This window comes from Candoia aspera, chromosome 6 (assembly GCF_035149785.1).
Source record: "Candoia aspera isolate rCanAsp1 chromosome 6, rCanAsp1.hap2, whole genome shotgun sequence".
NCBI classification, from domain to species: Eukaryota; Metazoa; Chordata; class Lepidosauria; order Squamata; family Boidae; genus Candoia; species Candoia aspera.
In genome coordinates, this window is record NC_086158.1 from 39,144,687 (window position 1) to 39,162,338 (window position 17,652).

At 40.1% G+C, this 17,652-nt stretch overlaps 1 protein-coding gene across 2 annotated transcripts in view; it reads left to right on the top strand.

Annotated features, from left to right (window-relative positions):
• The window catches only part of TF (transferrin), a 28,768-nt gene extending 13,268 nt beyond the window's left edge, over window positions 1–15,500 (top strand). Inside the window, exons 8-17 of one of the 2 annotated variants that reach the window (XM_063306792.1) lie at window positions 764–953; window positions 2,342–2,484; window positions 3,751–3,841; window positions 4,575–4,619; window positions 5,013–5,177; window positions 6,190–6,346; window positions 7,475–7,539; window positions 12,554–12,738; window positions 12,996–13,179; window positions 15,275–15,500. In XM_063306792.1, coding sequence (XP_063162862.1) covers window positions 764–953; window positions 2,342–2,484; window positions 3,751–3,841; window positions 4,575–4,619; window positions 5,013–5,177; window positions 6,190–6,346; window positions 7,475–7,539; window positions 12,554–12,738; window positions 12,996–13,179; window positions 15,275–15,312 — 1,263 coding nt within the window. In that variant the 3' untranslated portion in view covers window positions 15,313–15,500. Of the gene's footprint in view, window positions 1–763; window positions 954–2,329; window positions 2,485–3,750; window positions 3,842–4,574; window positions 4,620–5,012; window positions 5,178–6,189; window positions 6,347–7,474; window positions 7,540–12,553; window positions 12,739–12,995; window positions 13,180–15,274 lie in introns of both variants that reach the window. The other variant, XM_063306793.1, reaches the window with a different exon arrangement.
• The last annotated feature ends 2,152 nt before the right edge of the window (window positions 15,501–17,652 follow it).

Here is a 17,652-nt window from a genome sequence, read left to right on the forward strand (position 1 = left end):
TTCTCAAAGGGGGGCTTTGCTCATGGTCACTCATGCCCTTGTGACCTCCAGATTGGACTACTGCAATGCACTTTACGTGGGGCTGCCCTTGAAGAGTATTCAGAAGCTTCAACTGGTGCAAAATGTGGCAATGCAGGCAGTTACTGGTGCCAGGTACTCAGCACATGTGATACCACTGCTCTACAAGCTGCACTGGCTTCCAGTGTGCTTCCGGGCACAATTCAAGGTGCTGGTTGTCACTTTTAAAGCCTTTCATGGCTTAGGACCAGGTTACTTACAGGACTGTCTCTCCCCAATTGTTTCTACCCATCCTCTCCGATCTGGCAGGAAGAGCATGCTCCAGGTCCCGTCAGCTGGGGAATGTCGGCTGACAAGGCCCAGAAGGAGAGCCTTTTCTGCCATGGCACCCGCCTTTTGGAGCATCATTCCCCCTGAGATCAGATTGGCCCTGTCCCTGTTGGCCTTTCGTAAGGCCTCGAAAACTTGGCTTTGTGCTTGAGCCTGGAACCCTGGGTGTGGGTTAGAGCCTGTCTCCTGGTTGTATGGATGATAAGTTAGATCATGCCTGGATGCTATGTGTTTTTATTTTTGTTTTATATTATGAATTTTTTTGTTTTTATTTGTTTTATTGTAAAGCTGCCTAGAGTCATGTAAAAGTGAGATGGGTAGCTATATAAATTGAGTAAATAATATAAATATTTTATTCATTTGTGTATTTCCATCTCAGCTCATTCTTTTTTGATTCATTTTTCTGTTACTTTAGGAACAGGCCAAGCAAGGACAAGCAACATGCCAACTTTTTGGCTCTCCTCTTGACTCCGGCAAAGACCTCCTGTTTAAGGACAGTGCTGTCAGCCTTGTTCCAGTGCCTGAACTAATGGATGCTCAACTTTACGTGGGTGCCAGATTCTATGCTTCAATACAGAATCTTAGAAGAGGTAAGCAAGGCAGGAGTTGTCATGCATTATGGAGTCACAGTGACGAGCACCAGGCATTAAAAAAAAAGGCATTAGAAAACAGTAACATTTGGTTTACTCACTAACAGCAATACTAGCTTAATTGCAATACAATTTGTTGACTGCTTCTAAAATCTATATGATGGGGAAAATGTCAAAGTAGAAAACTTTTTGCTTTGGCTACATCAGTGTAATAACAGGGTTTGTAGCTAAGAGCTATGTTTTACACTGTTTGGCTAGCTGAGGGTAGCACTGAAGTAATAAAAAGGGCAATAATATCAAACCATATGCGATTCGGGGGGCAGGGGCAAAAGACAGGTGAGGACCAGGATTTTTCCTTCTTGAAGATCATGAGGAAAAACTGTTACAGGCAATAAATCACAGTCCATATTTTTTGTGGCATCATGTGGGATGAGCTCCAGGTAGGTGGAAGAAGTTTTTGTAAACACTGAATGCTAGTTTGATTACAGAGACATACCAGTGAAAATTAAATGAAGCGCCATTTAATTTTCCTGTGCTCATGCTGGCTTACCTCTAAGCTGCCTTAAGAAAATCCTATCCAGACTGAGACACTTTGGCAACAGTTTCCAAAACATCCAGTCTTGAGAGCAGGCCACCATGTCCTCCCATTCCCCTGCTCTCTCTGGGTGTGAGAGGATGCATTTGTACACACACATATATAGTACATATGTATGCAGGTATTATATATTCATACACAAACACACATAGTGACGTTAAATTTATAAATACATGGTTAAAGCATTAAAATGCACATACAGTATATAAGCACATTTTTTTTCTTTTTCCAAATACCTATTTTAATTTCTGAGATTTTTTTTTTTTTTAAGTTTAGGGTTATCATTTTTCGAGGTACAAATGTTTTACCCCCAGCTCCCAGGTAGCCCATTTTAGGTTATCTGGGAGCTAGAGCTGAAACCTTTCCATGCTAAATAAAATGGCTAACTATGTAAATCTTGAGCATACAATAACAAGGTCTAAAGTTTTTCTTAGTGCGGGTATGTTTAAATTGGATCATGTAAATGTAATTTCTACTATTTTCCTGCTATTGCCATTATTAAAATGGCCAAATGACCCTTTAAGTATATATCTTGTTTAATGATGTTCTAGAACAAAAGCAATCCAAATGTTATACAGTGTAAAGGACATTTTTCGTGTTCTTTTCCCCATTAATTCTATGTCTTGCTGACTTTCCTTATAGCAATCAAGACAGTTTAGACTCAAACAGAGTGGAGTTTGTACACTGAAGCTTGCAGTGGTTCTTACATCAGTGGTCTCTGCCAACCAGCAATTAATTTGCAGCATTATGAGGAATCTGAATGCTTGGTTAACTGAGGTATTTTCTTCTTCTTTAGAGAGATCTCCAGATCCTGATACACTGAAAAAAATTGTATGGTGTGCAGTGGGCAAGGCTGAGCAGAAAAAGTGTGATTTGTGGAGCGGACAGAGCAATGGTGTCATTGAGTGTGCTGTTGCAGAAACTACTGAAAACTGCATTGCTAAGATCATGGTAAGTGCTTGAGGTTTCCACTGTACCTTTTCACTTGGAAATAGTGACTGAGGCCAGATTTGTACTTTAGTCTAAAAAAGTTAGAAAAAACAGGGTACAGGGTACAATCCATGAAGAAGGCCCTAGTAAAATAAACAAGCAGGCTTGTGATTTTGCTAGATCATGTTAATTTAATACACCCATGGAATCCCATGGTATGAGTCTTTTGTTCTGGGCAAGAAGCCTCTGCAACAACACGTTGAGTGTGTAGTACTGCATTTCCCAACCTGGGGTCCTGCAGATATGTTGAATTATAATCCCCATTTTCTTAAGATGGGAGTGACTGAAATAGTTAGGAGAGTACTAGTATGAGGACAGCTGGTGCTTCTGTTCAGGATTTCCCTCTATATCCACTGTGCTATCTCTGCCCCCAATGGCCAGTACCATTCTGTGCCCAGGGAACATACTTGTTGGTCTGTTTAAATTTTATCTCCTCCATCTGGAGCTTTTTCTCCATTATTTTTCACCCTTTATTTTATTTTTGATTGGAAGTATAAACTGTCTTCTTTATATTTTATTTTATTTCTTCAGTGATATCGTTGGTCCCTGGGATATTTAAATCTCCAGGTGAACCAGAAAAGGTCCATCCAGAGAATGAGATAGTATGTCCCTTTGTCCCTCTGTTCAGTTAGGTCAATATTGTTTGATATTATTCCTTCCACTATGTTGCATTTAGGATTTCTATAGAGATTTTGGGAAATTTTGGAATTTCTATAGTTTGATTTCTATTGACTAAGATCCTGAAAACTTTGGATTTACCCTGACTCTTCTGTGATAATTTTTCTCTACTCCTTTGGGGAAAAATATGGGGGCACTGCTGTTATAGCTGTAGTTCTACAAACCAGAAGACTGAACAGAGGGAAACAAAGAGGATGATGATCCATTTTTAATTCTTCTAGTTTTGAAAATATGGATATTATAACAGGCAGCACTGACTGTGCTTTTGCTTAATTCTGGCCTGCTGGATAGGCCCTTTTTTAAGATACTTTATTCTGTTTTCCTGCCCTTGATTTTCACTTTTGTTTCCTTAGTGGTCAATCTCCACTCTGTACCATAGAGTGTGTTCAGCCAAGATTGGTTATTCCAAATGTTGGTAGTTTTTTTCCCACTCAATATTTTTTTTCTTTAAACCTTGGGGATCACTGCTGAGCCATGGTTTGTCTTTGTCATGTAAAGATCCACATTAGGAAATGTGTTTGCTGCTAGAAAATACATTTCTCTTTGCAGAAGAGAGAAGCTGATGCCATGACCTTGGATGGAGGGCATATCTACACTGCAGGAAAATGTGGCCTCGTCCCAGTGTTGACAGAAGTCCCTCGTAAGTATGAACTCAGCACATCAATGGCTGTTGTAAATACCTAAGAAGTGCCCTGCTGGATAGGACCTCTGGCCCATCTATTCCACTAGTCTGTTCTCATAATGGCCCACCAGCTGCATAACTAAGCCCACTAGGCTCCCGGAAGGTGGTCTCCAGAGGCAGACACACTGCCATCAAGGCTAATAGCCATTGATGCCCATGACTGTGCAGGTAAAAATGACTTCTGATAGTCTGAAGCATAGAGCTAAAAATGCAGACTAAGAAAAACTTAGGTATTTCAGGGCAGTGTTTCATTAAAGCGATGCCTTCAAGCATCCCTTCATCTAAAGGAATGAAAATCTGCTCTAAATCACTTCACTGCTCCTTGGGAACTGTTCTTTGATCATAGCTGAGGCATGCACTTTCCTCTAGTTCTTTTTTGTTGTCATATCCCACCAATTCATCTAATACTTTTACCTCATCACCGAAGAGTGATTTACATGGCCTATTGCAAAACTGTCAGGGGCCAGATAGAAATTGAGTCCATCCACTGGCTTCATCAATCCTGGATCATAGGTATTATGTCCTGGGTGCAGGTAACCTTGCACTCCAAAATTGAGCCTTTTATCTTGCAAATATGCTTGGTATTGTCTGCCTTTAGGTCTATATGTACAAGATACTGACAAAACTAGATGAAAATTGAATGTGCTTGAGCTTGAAGTGACTTCTTCAAACCTGTTTTTATTTCTTCCAGCTGAAGATTCTGCTGCATGCGAAGATCCAGAGAAAGCTGTAACAGGTGGGTAAATATGGTGAACATATTGCCACTTAAGAGATCCATAGGCATTTAAACTTTTATCTGACAATTTAAAACTTGGCCAAAGCTTTCTGTTCCTTAACTTCCTAATCTGTTGAGGAAAATCCCTCCTTCTACACAAAGGAAAAAAAACCACACGATCTTCTCATTTCAAGATGGCAGCCATGGCTTTAAATTCATTAGCAAAGAGCTTAGATACTTAGGATTCCCATATGTGTATTTCATCAAATATGGGGATAACAGTAGTGAAGGTCCATGTGAGCTCTCTTCTCTTTAAATGTTCACTAAAGATGTGAAGGAGTCACTGGGCTATGCTGCCTTCTGGTTAGGTTATTTGGATCCTCAGTGGAGAAATGTTTGCTTCTTGTTTTCCAGTTAAAGGCTATACTGCTGTAGCTGTTGCTAAGAAAACAGACATTGACATCACTTGGAACACTCTGAAAGGAAAGAAATCCTGTCATACTGCTGTTGGTAGAACTGCTGGCTGGAATGTTCCCATGGGCCTTATTTTCGAACAAAATAATCGTAGTTGTAACTTTGGTGAGTGGCTTTATGTCCATTTGGTTGCTTTTGTTTTTATATTGCTACCTCACCCATCCTCTAAAGCAGTTTCTGAACCTTGACAACTTTAAGTTGTATGGATTTCAACTTCCAGAATTCCCCAGTCTGCACGATTCTGGCACATCACCTCTGTATTATTCGAAGAATCCTGAGCTTAAAGTGAACTCTAAAGAGTTTATTTTTCTGACTAGAAGCACGAACACTCTGTTAAAAAAAAATCAAATCATTGTTCACATTTTGAGGAATGCAGCTCTGTTTCTGGAGCAGATAGACTATTTTGGGGGGCTGTTAGACATATCTCAAAGTATGTACTTGTAGGCAGAAGAGACATATATGTCTATGATAGGCTTTTAATAAAATGTATTAGTCAGAAAAGGCAATCCTGGACTCCTGATTTGTGAAAGTATGCTTGTGGGTATTCTCACAAAATGGCTACCAAGACTTGCCTGTTCATAAAATGGCTGCCTTTATGAACACAGCCAATCACAAAATGCGCTTTTTCCAGAAGGTAAACTGGTGTGTTTGCTCCCTCCTTCCTATCGCCAACTGATCCTCTGTACTAGAGCTGGTCATGCTTTGAAAATGATTTGTATCAAGTACAAGCACAGTGTTTTCTGTTTAACCTAATATGGCTGAGAGCAAATTGTATGTGTTCATGTCAGTTCCTCTTAAGGAACTCTGTTGTTGGTGTTTCCTTAATTTGTAATGTGATAGTCAATTATATATTTTGAAATGACAGAATTTTGAAGTTGACATTTTTAAGCTGGCCACACTTCCCAATAATAATTTTTTGGGTTTGGGTCCAGATTCTGAAGCTCTTGTGTCAATATTTGGTTTTATTACAACTACAGTATTGTTGGCCACTCACCATGGTTTCTGGGGCCTAGGCAAGTTGAAATCCAATATATCTGGTGGACAACCAGTTGGGTATGTTACTTTATAAGAATATAAACAAAAATATTAAAATGCATGTTCTCTAATCCCATGCTAGATACATTCTTCTTAGAAAGCTGTGCGCCAGGAGCGCCTCTTGAGTCACCACTGTGCAAACTATGCAAAGGTAGCGGCGGTGAAGGTAGCCTCTCTCAGAAATACAAGTGTAAACCTAACAGCAATGAGGAGTACTATGGGTATAACGGTGCTTTACGGTAGGTTCCTGTTCCTTGGAATACGATAGATGAATGAGAAGTCACTTGTTGATCATTCCTCACTTTCTATCTTGCAGTTCAGGATTCCTTCCTATGAATGTTACCAATAATTAATGATAGCCTGTAATAACAGATCTATGAATTATATGTTTGTGGGAATTAAAAAGTCTAATCAACCAAGCAAGTAGATACAACTGGGTAAACTGTCAGCTAATATTTTCAGATGGTTCATACAAGTGAGTCAGTCAGCATGCTGCAGGGGAATTAAATGCAACCATTCACCTGATAACAAGTGAAGCCAATCTGGGAAAAGCTTATCTTGAGGTTTCAAAATTACAAAACCATTTCCTGAGTCCTTCCATGGGAAGTATTATAGGGCATCAGTTCCAAATCATGTGTATTGCCTTAATCTGTCACTCCACCTTCCAATTTTAGAAATATTCCCTATTTTATTTTATTTTATTATTTATTTATTTATTTAATTTTATTTTTATATTTGGGGAAATGAAACTGCTAAAACGATAACATTTTGAATAATGCCTAAGACTGGGGATCCTGTGCAGATATAAGATTCTGTATTGTGCACTTTCTAGGCAAGATTGGTATCTACTGGAATCTTCCATTGAAGTTTGTGATCAGTCAGTGGGGGCTCTGCACAGGATCATATGAACATTCTTCTTATTATAGTTATTTTTATTGTTGTTGTAAATATAGTAACACACATTGCAGGGCAAAGCCTTGATACTGAAAATAGATTGGAAGTTCTCTTTTGATAAAATCACTACCCCACCTAGTGGTATATTGATAACTGTTATTCCACGGGGTGAACACATTATTCTGTCCTTATACAGTATGTGGCTGTTAGAAACTATACACCAACATGTAGAAAGCAGTCACAAGCATATTACTGTAATATCATAAAAAAATGGGAAGAACCTTTTCAGCTCACAACTATTTATAATTCCCATTAAATTGAAATATTATATCAACAGTACAAGTATACTTACATGGTTATTTCTCCTAAATTATTTTTGAATAATTTTCAACGTAATTTTTGAGAAGAGGAACCCAGAGCCTCATGGAAGGCAAGAAATGAAAAGTGCCTTTTTCTCTGGTTGTATTTTCCAGATGCTTGATGGAAGTAGGAGATGTAGCCTTTGTTAAACATACCACCATCAGTGAGGTCACAGAAGGTATGGAGTCATAAAAATAAATATGAACTGTTGATTATCTGATTAATGATAGTTAAGAAATAGTCTGAAGAAGATTGTCAGGAATAATGGGCGTAATGTAAAATAAAGGTTATAATATAATAATAATGTTTATAATGTAAAATAACTGTGACCCAAAATCATGCTGAGATAAAAAGATGTCCACTACTTAAAGTAAAAGGTACTGGAAAACAGAGTGGGTCAACTCTCCCTCTGGACAGTTTACATGTTCTAGGATGCTATGCTCACTGAGCTGTCAAGCTGAAAAGGGAATTACAGCACACCAAAGTGTATAGAATGTATTAACCACCTCAGCCACTCCTCAGCCAGGGTTAACCCATGGCATTTTATGCCAGAGTTGTGCCAGACAAAGTAGAATGCACCCACTTATAGTAAATCAAGATGCAGAATACCCAAGGCTGGCCAAGTAATTTTGGGACATCAGGCAGAAAATCCCACAAGCACCTGTGTTCTTGGAAACCACACAGCAGCAAAGAAAAAGGAAAATTCTCCCATTGCTGCATGCTTCAAATACTTTGTCTCCCATCAAATATTCAGTTTGAAGGATCAGATTAGTTTTGATAAGTTCATGGAAAAGAAACCAGTACAGGTAGTTCTCCCTTAGCAACCACTCATTCAGCAACTGTTCAAAGTTACAATGGCGCTGAACGAGGGGGACTTACAAATGGTCCTCAAAGTTGTGGCCATTGCAGAGTCCCCACCGTCATGTGATCACATTTCAGGTGCTTGGCAAACAACTCATACTTACGACGGTTACAGTATCCTGAGGTCATGTGGTCACAATTTGTGACCTTCCCTGCCAGCTTCTCACAAGCAGAATCAATGGGGAAGCTGGCAGGAGGTTGCAAGTCACTCCTGCAAGTCATTCCTGCTCTTGCCACTTTTTCTCCTGAGGAGCCTCTGGGTAGCATGGGGACCTTGTACTCCATAGTACCTGCCCACCTGCCTGCATCCTGTAGTACGTGCCCTCCTGTAGTTCCTGTCTGCACTCTGTAGTGCCTGCCCACCCGCCAGCACTCCATAGCACCCGCCTGACCAATTACACCGTGGCACATGCCCATAGTGCCTGCCCGCACTTCATTGCATGCCCACCCATAGCACCTGCCTGCACACTGTAGCGCGTGCCCGTAGCACCCCCTGCCTGCACTCTGCACTGCCTGACCATAGTGCCTGCCTGCCCACCTGCCCACACTCTATAGCTCTCGCCAGCCTGTAGCTCTTGCCCACCCACCTGCTCGCAAGCTGCCGAAAAAGAAAAGGCTTGTTGTGACTGTGACTTGCAACTTCCTGCTGGCTTCCCCATTGCCTTTGCTTGTCGGAAGCTGACAGGAAGTCGCAAGTCACAGTCATGTGAGGTCCTTGCTAATGACCCACGGACCTTGAGGACTGCTGGGGTTGCTGTCGCTGAGTGGCGCAGTCATGTGACATTGTGCTTCACAACTCTGTCAGTTAGGGATGGAAATTCCAGTCCCAATTACTATTGTAAAGTGAGAACTACCTGTACAATGGGTATGTTAGGTAAGGATGGCTAATTGGTGATCTGTGGATAAGATGTGGACAATTTTATCTATCCGAAATGCTTTCAAGTTCTACCAAATTGATTTATATCTGGAAATATTCAGTGTCTGCCAAACATTAGTTTTGGGTGGTTTCAGCACAGGCAGGAGAGACAAGTAGGAATAGGTTTCGCCCTCAAGCCGTTCTCTTTATTGATTCACAGATGCACAGGTGGTACAATTTTGCTACCATAAACATAATCCTACTTCTGCACCTAAGTGACACCCAGATATTTTTGATAAGCCTAGTAACCCATGCACAGCATTTTCCAATTTTTGTAAGCCAAATCTGGCTAACTTACCCTTTCTGCTTTTATTTCTGCCTCGGCTCCTTTAAGATCGTCTCCCCTTCTCTCTAAACTGCTTTGGCTTTATAGTCTCTTTTCGCAACCTTTTTACACAGCATTTTCTTAGCCTACCAGCTCATGTTGTAGGGCTTCTGTTTCTTGGTCTCTTGGAGATCCCAGATGGCTGAATCGTTTGGAACTAAACTTCGTCTTTTATCTCAGACTGTAGGCTGTTCCTCCTTTGCTTAGACTTCACTCTCAGTTAGCTCTGCTTTTTTATGTCAGCCCCACAGTTCAGCTCTCAAACAGTTGTGAATCTACTCTACAAGGAAGAACTTTGATCTGCCAAAAGTTTGGCTTCTCTTCAAAACCCACATCAGGGAGGAGAGAAGACCCTATACTCTTCCAATCTGTTACAGCTGTGCCTCTCTTTATTTCTAAATGTGAAGGAAGAGTTTGCGATTTTCAGCCTCTTCTATATGGGCTTCCTTCCATCATACCATTTTGTTTTTATTTGCTTGTTTATATTTATTAAGAATTTTCATATAATAAAAGACAAACTAAAAGAAAAAAACAGAAAAGAAAGAAAAACAGAAAAGAAATAGAAAAGGAAAAGGAAACTAAAGTTAAGAAACATATAAATGACTTCCGACCTTCTTTTCAACAGATAATTATATTCTTATTGTCCCTCCTCCCTCTTAAGCATATTACATATCCCATCACCCCCTCATTTAGTCTGCATCTTAATCTTCAAACCCATAAATTTCAGTTCATTTTTTTTCTACATTCAGCAAAAAGCCCATATAACATTCCCCATCTTTCAAAAAAAAAAAAGGGTTTGTTGTTTGTTCTCTGACCAAACAGATCAGTTTTGCCATTTCTGCAAATTCTGCCATTTTCACAATCCTTTCCTCCACTGTGGGAATTTCATTATTCCTCTGTCATTGTGCATTCAATAATCTTGCTGAAGTTACCATATACAATATAAATTTACCACAATTATTTTCTAATGCATTATCTATAAGTCCCAATAAAACAAAGTTCTGGTTTCTTAGCAATATTAATCTATAAGATCCTTTGCATCCTTTGCATTTGTACCCAAAATTTCTTTGCTTTTTCGCAAGTCTACCATGCATGATAAAATATCCCCTCATACTTTTCACATTTCCAACACTGGTTTGAAATACCTTTATACATTTCCCTAGTGTTACATATCAGTTGTATGTAATGTACATTACTTTATAAAAATTGTCTCTTAAATTATGACACAGTGTCAATTTAATTCAGTTACCCACATTCTCTCCCAAGTGTCCATCTATGTTATATCCAAAATTAGTAGCCCATTTTGTCATGCAACTTTAACCATCTCATACCATTTTGGACTTCGTATATTACATGTAGAAGTATGCATTTTACTGTAACATTCTAGGATTATTTTTCTTATTACTGTGAAGTTTTTACTACTAACAGCTGCATTAGAGAGATGATCTTTGCTAGAACGGTCTGAGAATAAAGAGTTTAATCATCCTCAACTATATAATAGATCTCATTTACATATTTAAATCCAGATCTATACCCATCGTTCTTTTTGACTGTTAATTCTAGGCCAGAATTAACATATGGCAGGGAGAGCCCGCTGGCTGCACACTTGATACTGCAAGCTATATTGACAACACTGCCTTATCAAATACTGTTGCAAATATATGCCTAGAGAAAGATTTGCATATACTGCTTTTAAGTTTCCAGCATATTCCTATTGGTACCAAGGTCAATGGATAATATGGTTATTGGCAGACTTCTTGTGTCACATATTTTTCATAGTTAGATTCTTTTAATTAAATACGTATACATATACATATACATATACATATACATATACATATACATATACATATACATATACATATACATATACATATACATATACATATACATATACATATATGAGAGCCAGTTTTGTCTAATGGTTAAGGCAATAGGCTAGAAACCAGGAGACTGTGAGTTCTAGTCCCACTTTAGGCATGAAAGGTGGCTGGATGACTTTGGGCAAGTCACTGTCTCTTAGCCCTAGGAAGGAGGCAAAGGCAAACCACTTCTGAAATCTTGCCAAGAAAACTGCAGGGACTAGTCCAGGAAGTTGCCAAGGATCGGACATGACTGAACAGTTATTTTAGACAGCCAGTTTGGTGTAGTGGTTAAGGCATCAGGCTAGAAACCGGGAGACTGTGAGTTCTAGTCCTGCTTTAGGCTCAAAGCCAGCTGGGTGACCTTGGGCCAGTCACTTTCTCTTAGCCCTAGGAAGGAGACAGTGGCAAACTAGTTCTGAAAAAACCTTGCTAAGAAAACTGCAGGGACTAGTCCAGGCAATTGCCGAGGATCGGACACGATTGAACGGCAAAAAAATACATAGATATAGACATAGACATAGACATAGACATAGACATAGACATAGACATAGACATAGACATAGACATAGACATAGACATAGACATAGACATAGACATAGACATAGACATAGACATAGACATATACAGAGAGCCATTTAGTGTAGTGGTTAAGACATCAGGCTAGAAACCAGGAGACTGTGAGTTCTTTCTCTTTCTCCTTCTTTCCCTCCACACACATACACACGTGTACAAACATGCATACAGACATACATACATATATACATGGGAAGCTGTTAAGCTACAAAACAAAACATCACATTTATGCCCAAGAATGCCTCTGGATTCCATGTTCCTAAAAGATGAAAAGGAGCTTCAACCCATGGCTTTGTTTATTAGAATGTGCATAGTTGTTCAGAAAAAAACACGAAAGAGAAGCTGGCTATTATAGCAAGCATTTGGTGAAAGGAACTGCTGGTATTTCTGCCTAGCTGTTTTCTGTCCATGCTTCCACGGTAGCCTTTTTATGAGGCTGACAAAATGTCATATATGCACACCAGTCCAAAGAAGTTTGGAACTACTGCGTTGTTGTACAGACTGTATCACTGGTGGGATGTGAAATGGCATGAGGGGGCAGCTGGCAAAGTCCCACCTCTCCTTTCCATGGAGTAGGGCTAATATGGAAAGTATGTGCATAGTCGTGCAGGGAGTCCTTATTCCTGATAATAATCTTAATCATTTTTTATAGGAGAGAACAAACCAACTTGGGCAGCTGGCTTCAGTTCTTCTGATTTTGTTCTTCTGGGTCTAAATGGTGAACGTTGTCGTCCTGATGAATATGACAGATGTTATTTGGCCACAACCTGCAATCATGCAGTAATGTCAAGGCCCGAACAAGCAGAAACAGTTAAAATGGTGTTACTTGAACAACAGGTAAGCTCTGGACTGGGGACTGTTATGTTTAATAGTAAAGTTATGTAACATATATACACAGGGAGAGACGTGTATCAGCTCTGGTAGAAGCATCCATAATATTCCAATAATAAAATTCCTGGCAGAAATGATAAACACAAATAAAAAGGAGAAATAGTACCAAAGACAATAAATGCTATGCATTCACTGGAATCTTTTTATTTATTTATTAAATGTTATTATAACTAATGAAATCCTGCTTTTGTTAATTTTTACAGAAAAAGTTTGGAAGCCATGGAAATCAGACAGATTATTTCCAGATGTTCCAATCTGAAGCCAAAGATAGCTTGTTCAAAGATGGCACAGCATGCTTAGGTGTTCCAAATGAAAAAACATTTGAGAGCTATCTTGGGGAGGCCTATATGAATTCTATTGATGGGATCTCGAAGTGTTCACCTTCAGGTACCAATCTTAATTAAGATGAATGGCATTAATCAATTTCAAAGGCAGAAACTTTATTTCAAGCCAAGTTATAAATATAACTCTTACAACAGGATGGAGAAGGGCATTTCCAGATATTGCTAGATTGTAACTAACACCACATCTTGCTTTCGGCTGTATTACTAGGTCTGAATGGAACTGGAAATCAGCCACATCAGGTTTATGTTTCCCATTACAAACAATATAGTTTTATACTACTTAGCTTGTTAGAGCTAGTTTGGACTAGTGGTTAAGGCACTTATGTCAGGCTCTGCCTGCTAACCAGTAAAGACACAGACACTAGCGTGGGCTTAGGTTCTGGCTTTATTGATAGAACAGTGTGCCGGTGATGGTTCATTGCCGGGCGATCAGGTTCATAATCTCTTTGACAGCTCAGGCACGCCTGGTGGTCTGGTCTTGTCAGTTACCTTCTTTGCAACATTGTATCTCTCTCTTCCCACCTCTGGCTAGAGTTGATACTTTGTTGCCAGCACCTGTTGCTCTCTTTTGTTAGCTAGTTGCCTTTTCCCTTAATCCGCCCGGTACCCATTTCCCTGCATTGTCATGCGGGCCGTTGCGATGTCACAAGCATCGCAACGGTGATCATGACAACTAGGCTAAAAACCAGAAGATCATGAGTTCTAGTCCTACTGTAGGCATGAAGCCAGCTGGGTGACCGTGGTCCAGTCACCCTCTCTCAGCCCTAGGAAGCAGGCCATGGCAAATCACTTCTGAAAATCTTGCCAAGAAAACTGCAGACTAGTCCAGGTGGTTGCCAGGAGTCACCACTGACTTGAAGGCACGCACACACACACACTAGCTTGTTACTGCAATTTAATTTAAAAGCTGTAAATATAAATGAATAGCACAAAGCAACACTAATAATAATAATTTACACACAAGATAGTTCTGACTGGATTTGGAACTTTTGACTATCAGATCCTTCATAATGATCTAGGATTGTTAAAAATATTGTAATATACTGTATGTGCTGTTCCAAACAGTGCAACTTTTTGTAACTGATGAGTTGACATTTTGTCCATCCTATTGTGTCCAAGGACTTTTCCAGTTCTTTTTGTATGGCACCAAGTGCACCAACCATTATTGTTACTGTTGTTACCCTGTAGTTCCACAGCTTCTGTTAAGTGGCTTTTTTAGGCTTGACTATTCATCTTGAAAATTGGTTAACTCAAGAGGTAATACTGGGATTAAAAAATATATATCAGCACCATCATTTGAATACCTTTTCTTTATTTTTAAAGATAATTTTAAAAGAAGGCTTATAACACCATTGTACTAGAACTTCTTGATATAAAATGTGTTCAAAGGGTTAGGTAATTTATGACAAAGGAAAAATTAGATGTTAGTTGTAATAGTTATACTGAAAAGGTATTTCAAATGTATGAAATACTTCTGGATGGTTCTGTAGAGCAATATATTGAGAGGCCTGGGCATGTTCTTTTCTTCACTGCAGTAATATATCACAACTGTTTCTGGTGTAAAGATGGCATAAAGTTTTCTTTCTCCATTGTTCACTTTTTAACTCTTCTGTTGAATTCTTCAGAGATAAAGAAGAAGAAACCAACTGAGATAGTGTTGGTGTTTCTTTTCTTTTTTTTAAATAATAGACCTTAACACTACTAAGGAATTATTTAAAAACAGTTATAGTGATAATATTTTAATGGTGCAGGGTTGAATATGCACTTCCGGAACAACTTTTTCAGTCTCATTAACTGTAGAATATCTCTCTCTTGTTTCCATGCTCCCAACAATTTGTAGAAGAATGTGGAATTAAATATAGAGCTATCAGATGGTTAGATAACTATTTTTTCTGCTCCCCGCCCCCACATTACTTCACATGAGCTGCCCTATAAGGGATGCCATACCTCAGCCTCCCCAACCTGACAAGCTGTAGTGATTCAAGCTGGGGCTGGAATGGTCAATAAAGCAAAAGATTCTAACTACATTTCCTAAGGATAAAACAGTCTCTGGGCCACTCTGTGCTATCGCAGAACATAGTTTATTTTGGTCTCTTGGTTCTTACATTTTTTTCTTTCTTTCTGTTTTTGTGTTACAGAACTCCTTAAAGTCTGCACCTTCCACTCTCATACCTGATGAATGTCAAGTTCTTGCAGTGAAATAAAATGGATGCTTCATACTTATTTGCCTAAACTTGACAAAAGTCTACTTACTTTTTTCTTCCTTAATACCACAACAATGTGTTCAAACTTTCCCTATATGGCTTTGTAACTTTGTAGTGTCACTAGTGCAAAAAATAAATAGAATTAACATCTACAGTTTAATTCCTGTATTATGATTATTGTTTATTTTAGTAGCTTGCCTTCACATATTAGCATTTTGTATCACCCTCTACCTGGGACACAAATAACAGCAACAACAACAACAATAATATATTAAATTTATATGCCACTCGACTCCCAAAAACTCTGGGCAGCTTACAATTGTTAAAACATTTAAAAACGAAGAACAATAGGAAAACCCCACCCCACACACAAAAACAGAACAAGACAGAAGAACAACGATGGCAAAGAAAATAAACCCAGAAGGGAACAGAAAGGAAGAAAGGGGCATCGGTCATCTTCTATAAAGGCCTGGGCAAAGAGCCAGGTCTTTAAGGCCCTTCAAAACACCAGCAGGGTGGGAACCATTCAAATCTTGGGGGGAACTTCATTCCAGAGGGCAGGCACTGCTACAGAAAAGGCACGGTTCCGAGGCTCCGATAGGTGGCATTGTTTAATCAATGGAACCCGGAGGACGCCAACCCTGCAAGATCGAACCGGTCAGGCAGATACTACGGGAGACAGGCGGTTCCTCAAGTAAATAGGCCCTATCTCATGTAGGGCTTTATAGATGGTGACCAGCACTTGAACTGCACCTGGAAGCAAACTGGCAACCACTGCAGCTCATGAAACAGAGGTGTTACATGGGCATAGCGAGGCATGTCCATCACTGTCTGCACTGCTGCATTCTTGACCAGTTGAAACTTTCAGACTTGAGGGCAGCCCTATATAGAACACATTGCAGTAGTCAAGCCATGAGGTGACCACGACATGAGTGACTGTCTGAAGGGCCCCGATCTAGGGAAGGGGGGAACTGACGCACCAGTTGAAGATGGGCAAAAGCCTTCCTGGCCGCAGCTGCCACCTGTTCATTGCGCCAGAGGTGTGAGTCCAGGAAGCCCCTTAGATTGTGCACCATCCTTGAATGGGGAAGTACCATCCCATCCAAGGTCAAACTTTTAACATCCTGAACTCTGGACAGTCCAAACAACCCACAGTCACTCGGTCTTGGTAGGAGTAATTGAGATGGTTCCTCCCCATCCAAGCCCACACAGCCTCCAGGCACTGGGACAGAACCTCGACAGTCTCACTTGGCCAGCTGGAGTTGAAAGTTATAATTGGGTATCATCAGTGTACTGATGATACCGAACCCCAAACCAATGGATGATCTCACCCAGCCGCTTCATGTAGATGTTGAAAAGAAGGGGAGAGTAGAACCCTATGGTACCCCACACAGGAGGGGCCTAGGGAGTGATCTCTCTTCAACCAACACCAACTGGAACTGGCCCTGGAAAAAGGAAGAGAACAACTGTAAAATGGTGCCCCCAATCTCCAACCTATGGAGCTGGCTCAGAAGGATACTGTGGTAGACGTTATTAAAAGCCACTGTGAGATCAAAGAGCACAAGGATGGAGGTACCATCGCCATCCCAGCTCCACCACACATCATTGACAAATTTGACCATGGCTGTCTCTGTACTAAATCCCAGCCTGAAACCTGACTGAAATGGGTCTAGATAATCTGTTTCCTCTAAGGTTCTTATCAGCTGCAGATCGACCGCTGTCTCAACAGCCGTCCCCAAAAAGGGAAGGTTGGAGACTAGTTGGTAGTTGCTAAAAACCGTTGGGTCCAATTATAGCCTTTTGAGGAGGGGTGCACCTAGGGTTACCAGCTAGCTGAACAGGCAAAGGAGGACACAGACAATTGGAAAGGAGGGCAAATGGGGGGAAAAGGAGGACACACTAACTGTAAAATAATTGTATTTATTTTCATTGGAGAAGAAGGGATTACAAGTGAGTAAATGGGCACACAATGGGGAATACACATTGAGAGGAATGCGCTAATGCTGGCTGTTTGCCTAGCCTGCTCTGCAAGTCAGTCAGAAGGCAAAAGCCTTCAGTGTGCAAATAATTAAGGTCTTGTCAATTTCAGGCAGCAGTGAAAACCAGACCAGGGTACTATCAACTAATTAAAGTTACAGAGGAGAACTTGTTAACTTGTGACTAGCACTTTTTAGAAAAGCTGCTCAGGAAGAGATAGCTTGTAGATACTCAAAAAGCCGGACATTTGATTTTAAGGCTATGCCAGCTCGATGGAGGACATGTGTCTGACGTCTGGTAACCCTAGGTGCACCACTGCCTCTTTCAGAAAAGGA